General features: G+C 39.4%; 1 protein-coding gene across 1 annotated transcript in view; it reads right to left on the bottom strand.

Annotated features, from left to right (window-relative positions):
* DGKI (diacylglycerol kinase, iota) overlaps window positions 1-14,209 on the bottom strand; it is a 325,776-nt gene that overhangs the window by 159,257 nt on the left and 152,310 nt on the right. Inside the window, exons 13-16 of the mRNA XM_014530144.1 lie at window positions 12,859-12,941; window positions 10,784-10,844; window positions 2,104-2,217; window positions 460-597 (exon numbers count right to left, since the gene is read on the bottom strand). Coding sequence (XP_014385630.1) covers window positions 460-597; window positions 2,104-2,217; window positions 10,784-10,844; window positions 12,859-12,941 — 396 coding nt within the window. The remainder of the gene's footprint in view (window positions 1-459; window positions 598-2,103; window positions 2,218-10,783; window positions 10,845-12,858; window positions 12,942-14,209) is intronic.

Here is a 14,209-nt window from a genome sequence, read left to right as displayed (position 1 = left end):
ATCTCAGAAGGCTATCTTTGTTTTGAAAGATCATATTCCTAATGCTTCAGAACATATATATATATATATATGATGTGTATATATATGTATATATGTGTGTGTATATATATATATGATGTGTATATATATATGTATATATATGTGTGTGTGTATATATATATATTTCATTTTCTCTTAGGTTAAGAGTTTGCAATGAACTTGAAAAATTAGAACATGGATCCATGTGTTCCTGGTATGGAAGTTGAGGACAGAGAACAGCTCCCTGAGCACTGGAAGCAGGTAGAAACCCATGGGGTAGAATCAGTGGGTAATGTTGGACGCATAGCCCTGTAGCCATAAACTTTAACACTATCCTTTTATCTCATAGGAAGAAATCAGCACATGAATCTCCAGCCACAAATGTATTTCCCATGACAGATGCTCCCGAGTTCCTTTCTGCCGAAGAAAGAACTCTCTAACCTTACACACGCCATCTTCAAGCTCTTCTGGAGGCAAGTCTGGGTTTCTTTCCACATGGAGGTTCCAGCGATCTAGCTGTACAATTGTCCCATCTTCTACTTGACAGAGGATTTTGGAAACAGGTTCATCAGTGTAGCCCTAAGGAACCAACGAACACATCCATTGGCATCTGGAGTAGTGAACAGTATAGCCAAAGGTATTTCATGCAAGAAAGAGCCCTCTGCTACAGTTCTGTTTTTGTTTTGTAATTAGCAAGGCTGGGAGAGAGTAAACTCTTTTTTTCCAGGTACTTAGAACTTAACACAATAGTCACAGGTAACGTGCACAGAAATGCTAATTCTAGCTGGTTAGAGCTGAGGAATAATTTTTGCTCACACTGAGAACCAATAGTTGCTGGTAGGTTTAGGGGCTATGCTGGATGGCTGCTTTCATCAGAGTAAAAGCAGGACCCCCAAGGCCTCCTACTAAAGGGATTTGTGAAATGCACAGAAGTGTGTTTGGGGTTGGGAGGAGAGGATAAAAGAAACAAAACAGCCTCTGATAGACAATTTCTTCTATTAACACCCCATTTTACTTACCTCTCCCTAACCTTGTAGCAGGACACCATCCCTTCCATGACCTAAGGCAAGTCTGACAGAGGAATAGCCCTGCTTGGGAACTCTTACTCCTTGAGCATACATTACTGACAGCATGATTATTAAGGACTGTCAAGTCACTGATTGGATGAGAGGAGTTAACATTGATAATATACCAGTTGCTTCATGTAAACACAGAGCGGGGCAAACGTAGGTCTACAGTTATTCATATGGAAAATAATTAATAAAGAATAATATAAGAATAAACTCTGTTTGGAGTACTCACAACTATAATCCTATTTTTGCCCTATCCTGTATTTATTATGTATACTTAAAAAAAGACCTATGGGAGGTTAATTCATTCACCCAAAGTCAAATTAGTATCTGAAGATAATTATCTCCTACGGGAAGTTAATTCTCCCAAAAGCCAGATTAATATCTTCTAGTATCTGAAGATGATTTTCATGGAACCCAGCCCAGGCAATGGTCTCATATGAACAGATAAAAAGCTGGTAGGCTGCATATGTTAGCATATTGTGCCTTCTTACTGAATTAGCACTGTAAAAAAAAAAAAAAAAGTAATGAAATGGCTGGTTGGTGACAGGGAAACTGCCTCCACTGAACTTGTCTGAAATTGGCTCCACAGTGCAAAGGACAGTCTGTTACCTGTAGAGTCAAAGCCATGGTGACACTGACCAGAGAAACCACATGCTCAAAAAAAGCCATCACTTTCCCCAAGTAAGCATTGTAAATCTGAGTCAGAGTTGTTATCCTGGCCAAGGCTGAGGGTCAGGATCAATTCAAGTCTATGGTTGTTTTACATGAAGACTTGAGGACAACCCACCCACTGTCTTAGTGCTTAGCTCAAAAAGCCCAGGCCTGTGTACTAACCCCGTTTTTAATCCTAAATGTTCCCTTCTTCTCTAGCTGCTTATAAGTTACTGGATAAAATCGTGGCTTGTGGGTGCCTTGGTTCTCAGCTCTAACTCATTCCCCTTCCATCAGAACATCTGTGGGTTGGGGGAGCCTGCTGCTGGACGCCAGGGGCCGCCCCCGAGAGAGTTCTTACCCCTCCCCAGTTGAGGGTCCGAGCCAGGTCGTTCCCAGTCCCCAGAGGAAGGACTCCAACCGGAGGCTGAGGGCTCAGCTGCAGTTCATCCAGAATAGAAAGGATCCAGCCCACCTAGGGACACATTGGGGGCCAGAAGAGGGATAAGAAAGACAGGTAAGTTACAAGGAAGACCACCTGAGGGGAGCGGCTTTAAAGAGCAAAATCGAATGGTCTTAGTTTTCTTTAAAATATATGTTTTTTGGTAGTTTTTAAAAAAATATATTTTTATTGATTTCAGAGAGGAAGGGAGAGGGGAGAGAGGGGGAGAGGGAGAGAGGAAGAGGGAGAGGGAGAGGGGAGAGAGAGAGAGAGACATCAACAATGAGAGAGAAGCATTGATTGGCTGCCTCCTGCATGCCCCCTACTGGGGGTCAAGCCTGCAACCCGGCATTTGCCCTTGTTGCAATCAAACCTGAAACCCTTCAGTCCTCAGGCCGACGCTCTATTCATTGAGCCAAACCAGCTAGGGCTAAAACATATGTTTTAATCCAGCAGCCAGGGAACAGAAAGACCACTTGTCTCTGGCAGATTCAAGGTGGCAAGTCTCTTATAGGGAAAAGGACCATTTTGTACATGCTCTGTCGTATAAGCAACGCTACACCCATTTGTCTGTATGTTTAACTAGAGATCTACTTTAAAATTTAGAAGAGTTTAAAATTTAGGGAGGTATATAGCATAGGCCACTGGAGGGAATACAGGACTTAGAGTCAGAATGAATTTCAATTCTGGCTCATATGGGCCCTGTCATCTTTATTAAATTATCTGACATCACTGAGACACATTTACCAGATTTTCAAAATGGCGTTAATAAGACCTACCTCACAAGATTGTTTGCAGAGAGAAATATATATAAAGCCCTTAACATGGTGCATGGCGTATGTAAGCACCAGTTAAATGGTTAATCTCCATAGTACCATCTTAGAAATTATTGTTTTTCTAAATATCCCCCTAAATGAAACATTATGGAAACATAATTAGGGCTGGACTTAGTATTTATTATAATTTTAGGCAGAAAATAGATACTTATGTACTAGAATCATATTGCTGTTTAATCTTTTTCTCAGATTTAATCTTATTACAGCTATTTAGGAAAATTACCCTAAATCTGAAAAGAGCAAAAGCAAACTTGAATGTTTCACAATGTCATACTAGAGTGGTATTTAACAGGCCTGTTTAAGAACTATATAAGTACAGGGTAACTTGAAGATTTCTGTCCTACAGAGAGACAAATGTTGAGAAGATTACATAAACCAACTTTGACTCAAATTTAGAAAATTATTTTGGTGTAAGCCACATAATCTCTTTCTTCTATTTCTCAAAAAAACAAAAACAAAACAAAAAACAAAACAAAAAGAAAAACCCAACAACAACAGCTTTATCATCTTGTTGGTGCCATCATTAAGGCACTAAATAGCTTTGAAATTAAATTTATTGGGGTGACATTGGTTAATAATATATGTAGGTTTCAAGTGAACAATTCTATAATACATCATCTGTATATGGCACTATAAATACATTTTTATGTATATTCATTCTATATTTATATGAGTCATGTCTTTTAAATATTTTTTTTAAATGGTACTTTAACAGTACATTTATTAGTTCATGATGAACAAAAACAGTGAGCATTCCATGGGCCAGTCCCTGAGCAAAGTTCTCCAGTGAACTGTCTTATTAAACTTCAAAAGGAGTCCATGAGATAGATGTAATTTTCATCTCCACTTTGTAGATAAGGAAACTGAGATTTGGAAAGTCCAATGTCCTACTTCATACCACATCATTTATGTGGTAGCTGGCATTCAAATTTAGGCTTGCCAAACGCCAAAGACCAACCTGTTAGCCTTTCTGGTGCAGGGAACCTTGAAATAAAGAACTAAACCTGGGTCTGGATATGGCCTGGCCGTCCTGTAGACAGTGCATGTACTGTTGGAATCTTTGGAGCACTGAAGAAACTTAGAAGTCGCTTATTCAAATTCAGTTAATTTGCAGATTTATTAACAGAGGTGCAGAGAGGTCATGTAATTAGCTGAAGACTAAATAATGAGAAGTGGCCGTCAGAGTCCTATCAGGTCTCCTGACTTCCATCTAAAACCCCTTCTCCTCCGCAATGATTACTTCCCAGGATGTAAAACATGCCTGTCTATCATGAAGTCTGACGTTGTGTTAATCTTTCAGAAAGGCATACCCAGTTTGGGGAACTAGAAATTCAGATCCACACAAGTGTGAAAAGTCCCTCCATTCCCCAAGATAGGCAATTTGCTCCTAGACAACTCCTTAGGTCCCGGCCCAGCACTTCTATATTTTACAGGCAATACGGACAAGGCTTGCTATTGAACATTGAAGTAAAAGGGGAGGAAAATGCCAGGTGCTAAAATATGACTGGTGACGGCTACATATTGTTCCTGTGCAGCTAAAAGCACAAACAAAACCCAGTAAAAGGAGGTATCTCCAATTAACTACCAAAAGGGGATTTAAAGGGCATTAAAAAGGATGTGAAACTCAGAAATCCCAATAATCGGGGATCGCTGACTGCAGACCCAACAGTCCTGGGTAGAACCAGACTCTCAGAAGAAATGCAAGGGAACTTAGTGGGAATCTAGTTCAACATCCCATTCAGAGAAGGGAAAAGAAGGCAGGCTCTTTAAAACTTCTCTGAGAGATGATCTCTTAGTCACCCTCTATGGTTTCTACTCACAAGTCAGTCAGTGTCTTTGGGGTAGGTTTAAGTTAGAAACTTTTTTCTTAGGTTTAGTTGAAATTTGTCTCTCCTTTCTCGGTAAAGAGCATGCTATGACTTCACACTTTCAACATCTCATTTCACTCTAGACACAATGAAAAAAACAAAACAAAACAAACAACAACAACAAAAACCTCTTCCTGGGCCAGAAACAAAGAAATCGCAGAGGTGCAAGCAAAAGGAAGCCTGGAGTTTGGCTTCTGTCTGATGATGAGGTGCACCCCCTGCTGGCAGGAGCCTGTGTAGAAACCAGGCTCCCTCTTGGAAATAAGAGGTTGGGATAAGAATGTGAAGAACCATGACCTGAGGCCATAGCCCATAGAAAGCTGTTGGGGCTGGAGGGATAAGGTCTCTGTGTAATAGTGAGCCCAACTTCCCACCAACTCACTGACACCCAAAACACCCTGACATGTCCTCAGGATGAAAAGTAGCCTCAGAGTCCTGAAACCATTCACACTACTAGATAGGGACAGGAAGTGATGCAGAGAAAGGGAAGAACCTGCAAATGAGCCTGCAAAGAGCAATTCTAAGTGACGGGGAGAAAACTAATACTTCCACGAGAAAGTTAGGGGATGCATGCACAGCACATTAAATACAAACAATTTGCAAATGACTTTGGAATAAGTGTCCTGTAACTTCCATGCAACAGAAAGGTGCTAAAAAATCTCATGGCTCAAAGCTGTCTATTATAGCTCTCCCTTCCCAGTAACCAGAAACCTGCTCCTGTTAGAGGTCCAGACAGAAGATTCATGGGCAGGGGCTGTGTCTGCTGGGCCTTCACATGTCCCCAAGACGTCTCCACCAGCGTTTCTAGCACCCCTTCAATTCAATGATTCAGTTAATTGTGATACATAGCACTTGGCATGTTTCCCACCACGACTGAAGGAAATTATCCGGATTGGGTGAAATCATGTTCCAGTTTGCAGAGTTCTTTCCTTCCTTTGTCAGGAAAAGTGAGACTGAAGGATCTAGAATAGCAGCTACGCCTATGGGCTTTGTCCCTGAGCAGCCCAACGGGCCACTGTAGCAGCAGCTGGCCTGTGCTGCCACCTGCTGCCCATGCTCAGCATTAGCTGTCCCTGGATGCTCCCCTAGGGCACTTGGAGCAGTGTTTTCATTCTGCAATATGCTAGCATCAGAGGTGGCTCAAGGGTGGAGAGGACAGTGAATTGAAGTCTTTGCACATGACATACATCGCATTTTCTTATATCACAGGCAGGAAAATGGAGGATACGCATACTGGGAAATCAGAGAAGACAGGCAACATTTCTGAACTCTGAAAGATCATCGAAACAGCATTTAACAACTGGGTGTCCCTTACTAACATGTACACTATGCTTCTGCCCTTTGATGTTTTAATTTATATTTGCACTGAAGAGTTTAAAAAGTCACCATGTGTTAAAGGAAATGGTTAAAATCAGCCCTGAAGAAATCAAGACCAGGGCTGAGGTATGAGCTCTTTGAAATAGAAAACTCACTTGTTCACAATGACTACGCCTGAGGTGTACCATGTGCTTCCTCCTGAGAGAGGATGGGCTACATCCCATTACGTATGCATGAGGCTGAGGCTGGGGGAGCAGAGGGGCTTGGCATGATCTGCTAGTCCCTGTCCATTAAAGGAAAATACGATACTTTCTTCCCTGCTGGGGCTGTAAGTCAGGGCAGGGGGATGCCTGCTGTTGACAATGTATCCTCATGTCTAGATAAGCCAACTGAACAAGAAACAAGCATGAAATGGGTGGCTAAAGTCAATTTAATTCCAGGCTTTTGGAAAGACATGAACATAGTTACAGATGGACCTGCTGACCCAGCTCAGCTCATGAAGGTCAGAGCCAGATAGCTAGGGACCATGTCTCACTGAGGAGCCAGCAGAAGAGGAGGGTGCATGTGCCTCAGCGTCTAGGTTCACGTGCCCTTCCATATTTAGGCCGGTGACAGCCAAGGAGAGCTGGATGGGTGGCGATGTGGCCCACGAAAGGAGAGAACACAAATTTACCACATGAACACAGAAATAATACTATTTCTAGTTTATACACATGAAGGCTGGAGGTCATTCTTGAGTTAGCTGAGTTTTCGCTCAGCTTAGAGATCAAAGGTGGGACCAGCTCATTTGCTGCTCTCAGCTATGTGACAACCTCAGGGTATGCAAACCAGGTACAAAGAGGCTAAACTGCAGCCACTGATTGAGCACTAGAATGCGGCTAATCCAAACTGGAGGCATTATAATTATAAAATACATGCCAGACTTCAAAGACAGTGCAAACTGAACATAAAGTAGCTCATTAATGATTTTCATATTGATTACATTCTGAGATGATAATATGTTGGATATATTAGGTTAAACAAACTGTATTATAGAACTAATTTCACCTGCTCCTTGTTTACCCTTTTAAAGTCCCTTCTAGAAAACTTAATATTTAAAATGTGGCTTACATTATAGTTCTCTTGATCAGCAATGATCGCTGCTATTACAATGCTACAGCTGTAAAGAACCTTGGAGACCCAAATGTATCCTTTTGAAGATTTAGAATGTCTCAAAATAAGTTCAGAAACCTGCTCAAGGTCACAGAAATAGTAGCAGAACCTCCTCTTCCACCTCCAAGTGCAACATTGTGAGACGCATCACTCTGCCTCCTTGCATTTGTTAATAACATTAAACTAATATTGGAGCCTAAGAACTTTTTTCCAAATTCATGCAAGATCTCTAATATTAAGTGATACTTTTTACACTTAAACTAATATGGTTAGTGGTGAATATTCCTCACTCTAATCAGTCAAAAATATTCCATTTCTGACCCCTCCTTGAACCTTGTCACTATACTGACAGAATTCTGACAGCCTCTATAGTGATCGGTATGTCAACTCAAGGTTAAATACCTTACGGCAAATATAAAATCGATGCTCTCAAGAATTATACTTCACTTGCCTAAAGCCAAGAGGTTTTTTTTTCACGCACCCACCAGTTTTTTTATATAAACTCTGCCCCTAGTAAAAATTTAAAGTTTCATGTTCTAAACTGATAAAAATTAAAAATACCAATCACATACATTGATAAATATTTCATAAACCCCATATCTTGTTCACCAAAAACCTTACTTTAACAAGGTAAAATAAAAGGAATCCTGCTGGGTCTTATATAAGTTACCAAATAAGCAAAATTTTGATTCTGAGACTGGAGTACAGGTGTCATTATTGACAAAAATACTTAGTTCAAAAGTATGCATCAACTCTAGAATAGATATACTGCTTTTATTTCAGGAAGGCCTGTTGCAAGGGACCAAAGTGTAAATGTCCAATGCATTTGTGAGTTACGTGGAAGGATGTGAAAACTGAAGTTAGGAACATAAATAAGGTCCCTAACATAAAAGAAAAGTTATATTTAAACCTTGCGGAATATCTGTTAATTATGGTACATTTAAAGAAGAAATGCTAGAAAAGGTAAGATAAGAAAAGTAGGAGAACCAAATAGTCTACAAGTCAAGAAGGATTTTAATGACACCATAGTGTATTCATAGATATTCAATGCTGTAATTGGATCTGGTTGCTAGGATTCATTAGTAATGTACCAAGTCCCACTTACTCACCATTCTGGGTTTTGTCCCAGACACTCTATTGAAACTCTTTTCTTGAAAACCACCAAATTACTTCCTAGTCTCTAAATTCAATGATCATTCTCTGGTCTCTCCTTAAAGATATAACCACGCCCTCTTTCTTAAAACTCCTGTTTTGGCTTGTTTTCTTGACAGAAAAGACTACCTTCTACTTCTATCTTCTCATTTTCCTTTCAAATTTTGGTTCCTACTCCATAATTATAGGTATTTCACAAGTGTCTGAACTTGGCTGTCTTCTCTCTTTGTCCTTTAGACTTTAAAATACTTACCTAATTTCAGAGAATACCTCAATACCATATAACCTGGAGCATTGCCTCCTACACATGCCTGCTGAGTAGAGGAAAGGAAGAAGAAAGTAGCATGGGGTGGGGGTGGGGAGTCAGGTGGTGGGAGATTCAGTGGGTGATGGGGAAGTTTGAGAGGTGGAGCATCCAGTCAATGGGGAAACCCAAGATATGAAAATGGAATAGGAAGCTGAAGTGGACCTGAGGTCAGAGTCATTTAAGAAAGAGGAAGAACTATGAATCCAGAACAACAGGCATATCCTCAGCTTGTATGCTGCTGTCACCGAGATTTAGAGGAGAAAAGATGTGAGTGGGATACTTGAAGCATATAGGAAGGCAAGTAGATGCTAAAATAAGGAAGACAACTGTAGTAAAAGGTCACAACTGAGTTTATCCTTTTATTAAAGACTAGAGGCCTGGTGCACGAAATTCATGTATGGGGTGCGGGGGTGGGGGGATCCCTCAGCCTGGCCTGCACCTTCTCGCAATCTGGGACCCCTCGGGGGATGTCCGACTGCCAGTTTAGGCCCGATCCCTAATTTTTTATTATATATTAATTTAATTAATAATACCTTTTTCTCCACAGAGGATTTGTTTGGATAAAAGTCTTACTAAAGATAGTTGGAAAAATTCCACACAATCATATTTCTAAATACATCTCCGTAAAACACTACAATTGATTGAAATTTAATTGGTATTGTGGGAGAAAAAAATTCCACGGTCAAATAATTTTGGAAAACACTGGGTTAAACAAAGTGAAATTGCCCTGACTGGTTTGGTTCAGTGGATAGAGCGTCAGCCTGTGGACCCAAGGGTCCCAAGTTCAATTCCAGTCAAGGGCATGTACCTTGGTTGCAGGCACATCCCCAGTAGGGGGTGTGCAGGAGGCAGCTGATCAATGTTTCTCTCTCATTGATGTTTCTAACTCTCTATCCCTCTCCCTTCCTCTCTGTAAAAAATCAATAAAATATGTTTTTTTAAAAAGTGAAATAGGTTTGGAATTTTTTGCTGTAAGACTTAATAATAAATTTTATAAGATAATAATGTGTATTTCAAATCTTGAAAGACTGGTAAACACTATTTTCACACACACACACACACACACACACACACAAATATTTTCCTCTCACAAAGTATCTTAAGGGACCGGTGGAATCACTTCTTTTTCCCCAATTTCATTTATTAGTATTTAATGCAAATGCAATGTTGCATTAAGTGCTCAAGTGCTATGAGAGATAAAATTAGAAGATTTCATCGCTACTTTGAGAATATTCTAATTAGAGAAATTAGAGAAGAGCCATACATAGTGCATAATAAAAGCCTGGGTTCTATGAGAGCAGACCCCAAATACAGAAGAAAAGACACTGGGCAGCAGAACCTCCATGTCATGAATCTCCATTTCTAGCCTTTGCTAAATATATCAGCATAAACAGAGGGCAAATGGAGAAATAGATGAGACACAAAAACAGAGGACAATATAACCATCACATTAAACTTCAGCCCAATTCCACCTCTTCTTAAAAAATGACTACAAATGAAACAAACAGATAATCTTTAAGGCAAACCAATGTTAGTCAATATTCTAAGTTTTATTTCCACTGGGAAAAAAATCACAATAAATCAATTGTGTACACCTAGTTCTCCTTAACCATTGTGACCAAATATTAAGAACAGACTGAAATAGATCAGTGTATATTTTTAAAAGAATTTCATCATCTATAATCTTCATTCTGATGATCTGACCACATCCTTACCTCGTGGAACAGGGAAGGATATAGTAGAGTTGAGGAAGTGAAACAATTTAGAAAAATCCCGTTTGAATCCATGAGACTAATAACAGAGTCCCTTCTAACCTTATGGGCCACGATTCACATGAGGGAGACACATGTTTCAGGGGGTTGGAAAGACTGTGAGGTGGGAATGAATTTAAGAGAACTGTCATAAGGCAAACAAAAGAAAGATGAAAGAAATAAGGGCGAGAACTGGATTCTATTTCGAGGACCTACCGTTCCATCCCCACCACAGGCCAGAATTCGCAGATTTGGTACTTTCCTATACAACTCAAGCCTGCAGAGGAAATAGAAGAAAAAGTTAACAGAAGAGCACATCACTTGCCATAGCAGAGAGAAAACACATGGCAAAAATGAAGGGTATCCCCTGTAGAAAATGTATAATCATGAATATAATAAGATCATCAAAACTAGTTACCAAGTAATCACAAGAGGACTGACTCCCAGCAACTGGATCAGAGGTTGGCAGCAAACATCATTTTTAAATAGCCAGCACTGGAAGGGGATTTTAGGATGTCCTAGACATTCTTATCCCATAATTCCTACTAATGTGTCAGCTCATTATTTTCCTCATTGGTTTGGCTTCCTTTCGGTTTATTCTTTTCCCATCATTCTCCCCTCTCCTTTCTCAAAGAAAACCATCATTAATTGGCAATCAAAAGGCCTTCTATATCTCCTCCTTATATTTTATTGGATCTATTTATTTTCAAACCTAACCTTCCCACTCTTAATCCTAGGAAACCTTTTTCAGAGAGGCAGGGGGAGGGTACCCCACTAGCATTACTGTTGCACCAACAGTTACATCTACCTCTCACCTCACTCACAGTCAGACCCCATTTATACACCTCAGTTTAAAGAGGGGAGATTTACTGATTTTTTAGTTTAAATTGGCCTGCTTAAAATTAGATCATTTTGTTTTTCATGTTGGCTCTTAAGAAAATGCAGTGTTACCACCCTGCCTGCTAAAATGTTTGCCTAAGTGAAGCTGTTAATGGCTCTGTTCCAGAAAGTATCAGCTATTTAAATCAAGTACTATTTGTTCCTGGAACTACTTCCTGTCTTTCCATGTTCTTTATGCTGATCTATGAAGCGTCCACCTAAAGTCTAAAGTGGTGAAATCTTAAGTAAACATCTAAAAGGGCAAAAGCCAGGTTACCAGATTTGCAAATCCAAATACAGAAAAACATAGAGAAGTCTCATAGTACCCTCTAGTGGCAAAAATGTTCATAGATTAAGAGAATGTAAGCAGGAATTTTCATATTTAACGTTCTTCTGCATGCTTAAATACACGTAATGTACCCTTTTCCTATAGGAATATTATTTCTCTAGAAATTAAGCTGATGTGTTTTTAGAGAACAAAATATATTTTATAACTGTGTTATGAAAAACAAAATATCACAACACAACGTGAAGCTGCTGTAAATTTAATCTGGCATCATAACTGTACACAGGGTCAAAAGCAAAGGAAAACAAACTTCATTACGGTTAGCAGGTCCCTATCAAGTCGCTGGTGTCAGAAGCTGATGTTTGCCTCTGGCAGTTACTTTCTTACTTAAAAAGAATTATTATCTCTTAAGTTATAAGCTTTATCAGATGAAACCCATTCTGTCTTACTAGATGGATTTATAAAGGGAATCAGAAAGCAGCACAATGTCCCCACCCTTTCCCTCCTCCAACGGGAAGAAATAAGATACACGTCACCTACATCTAGACTTGATTTTCAACACTTCTAACAAAAAACAGTGCGTAAAATTTCTGAGAAGCTCAGAAAAGGGATTGAGCAGAAATTAAAATGTCTCCCCCCCACTCTGATGTGAAATCCACAGGTATAATCAATGAATCAATCTCTCCGAGATGGAATGATCTAATTCAAATGTATATGAATATATTCATAAACAAATATGGCCCCTGCCCACAAAGACACACTGACATTCCCATTAATGTACACGTCCAAAGCTGCTCATGCATAAACAGAAAAGTGATGGATCCTCTCCATTCCCAGACTTGCTCATAATCTACAGTTGCACATACACACACAGCAAACACATAAAAAATGCTCACTGAGATAACAACTGTGAAATGTGCTCTGAAGGGAATTAACCCAACGAAGAGTGCGAGGGGGAACATGAGATAGAGTTTTAAGGGGAGGACAGTACAGCTGAGAAGGGAGGTGAGAGACAGTTAGAAAATGTCTCACAAGGCAACGGAATAACGAAGCTTGATGCCAGAGCAGGAAGTCCTTCTCACTTGCCTAAGATAGTACGGACCATGGAGGGTATTTCCAGACTTACGCATCTTTCGGCCCTTCCTGAGAAAGATCAAAGACTTGCCGTGGATTCAGGTACCACATGAACATCTGCAGGACTTTGGTTCCCTATAAGAAAAAAAAAATGACTATAGTGGGAAGAAATTTCCAAATATTAGCTGCTTATTTAAAAAATAAAACCCATTATCTGAAATAATACCTACTTATAAACAAATTAGAGCAGTAGTTAAAATCATGGTCTTTGGCCAATGCCCAGATTAGACATCAGCCTACCCGGTGTAACTCCGGCAAGTTCCTTAATTTCGTTAAGCTCAGCTCCCTCCTCTTTAATGTGGAGACAAGAATGCCTAGTTCACAGACTTGTTTCAAGGATGAACTGCCATACTGTTTGAGGAGCACATTACAGTGTTTCTCATGCAATAAGTGCTCCATAGATATTATCTATTAGTTTTACCATCATTACTAAATGTATGAAAATCCACACAGGGAAGATTACTCAGCTATGTAATTTAACATTAATTTTTACTTTAATGTGCAGATTGCTATTTCCTTTGCATAATATGAAATATGGGCAGTATCAGCTAAGTATGACTTTATTGAAAAAAATTTTAACTGAAGCAAAAGTATCACAGGCTCCCCGTTACTTAGATGACACATATATACCTTCTCCAGTTAGTGGTATCAAATCTTATTTGACATTTTTAAATTCCCATGCCTCTAACTCTTTGTCCAAACCAAACATTTCTGTTACACATGAACATTTTGGGAAAATTTGTAGTGTAAATGTGACATTTATAGAAATTATCATCATGACCAATACAAGGCATTTCTAAAGATGATTTCTTGAAGTGAATTGAGCAAAGAAGAAATGAGGAATCTTTTTATTAAGCAGCATCCAAAGAGCTTTCAAGATGGGTAAGGTGCCCTACTTAGATCATTATCAACCACAGCAAATAATATTTGATCAATAGGCAGAGTTTGTTGCTTACAATTATAGTTCCTTTATTAAATATCATGGTTGCTCTTTCTCAAAATAACCCTAAGTTTTACACCTACTATGCTGTATTTGAGGGTTATCCTAGTATGGTAGAACTAGCACAATATTTGAGTTAAAAGTAACTTGGGTGTTCTAAGTGGGTGAGCATGAGCATTTATAACCCTACAGAAATTCAGCATATAAAGTAGAAGAACAACGTGTACTTTTTAGGGTGATTATGAGAATTAAATGAATCAGTAATAGTTATGTATCTTGCACAGTACGTGGCACAAAATAGGCCTGTTGTAAATGTTAGTCCCTTTCTTTTTTGCTCCCTGCTAATCTATTCATTAAAATACACTTGAGGGTGTGAGAGCTAGAGTGTAGTTGATAATTATCA

Source organism: Myotis brandtii, unplaced genomic scaffold, assembly GCF_000412655.1.
Source record: "Myotis brandtii unplaced genomic scaffold, ASM41265v1 scaffold724, whole genome shotgun sequence".
NCBI classification, from domain to species: Eukaryota; Metazoa; Chordata; class Mammalia; order Chiroptera; family Vespertilionidae; genus Myotis; species Myotis brandtii.
The sequence above is the reverse complement of the archived record's forward strand: the minus strand, read 5'-3'. Positions and strand labels throughout refer to the sequence as shown.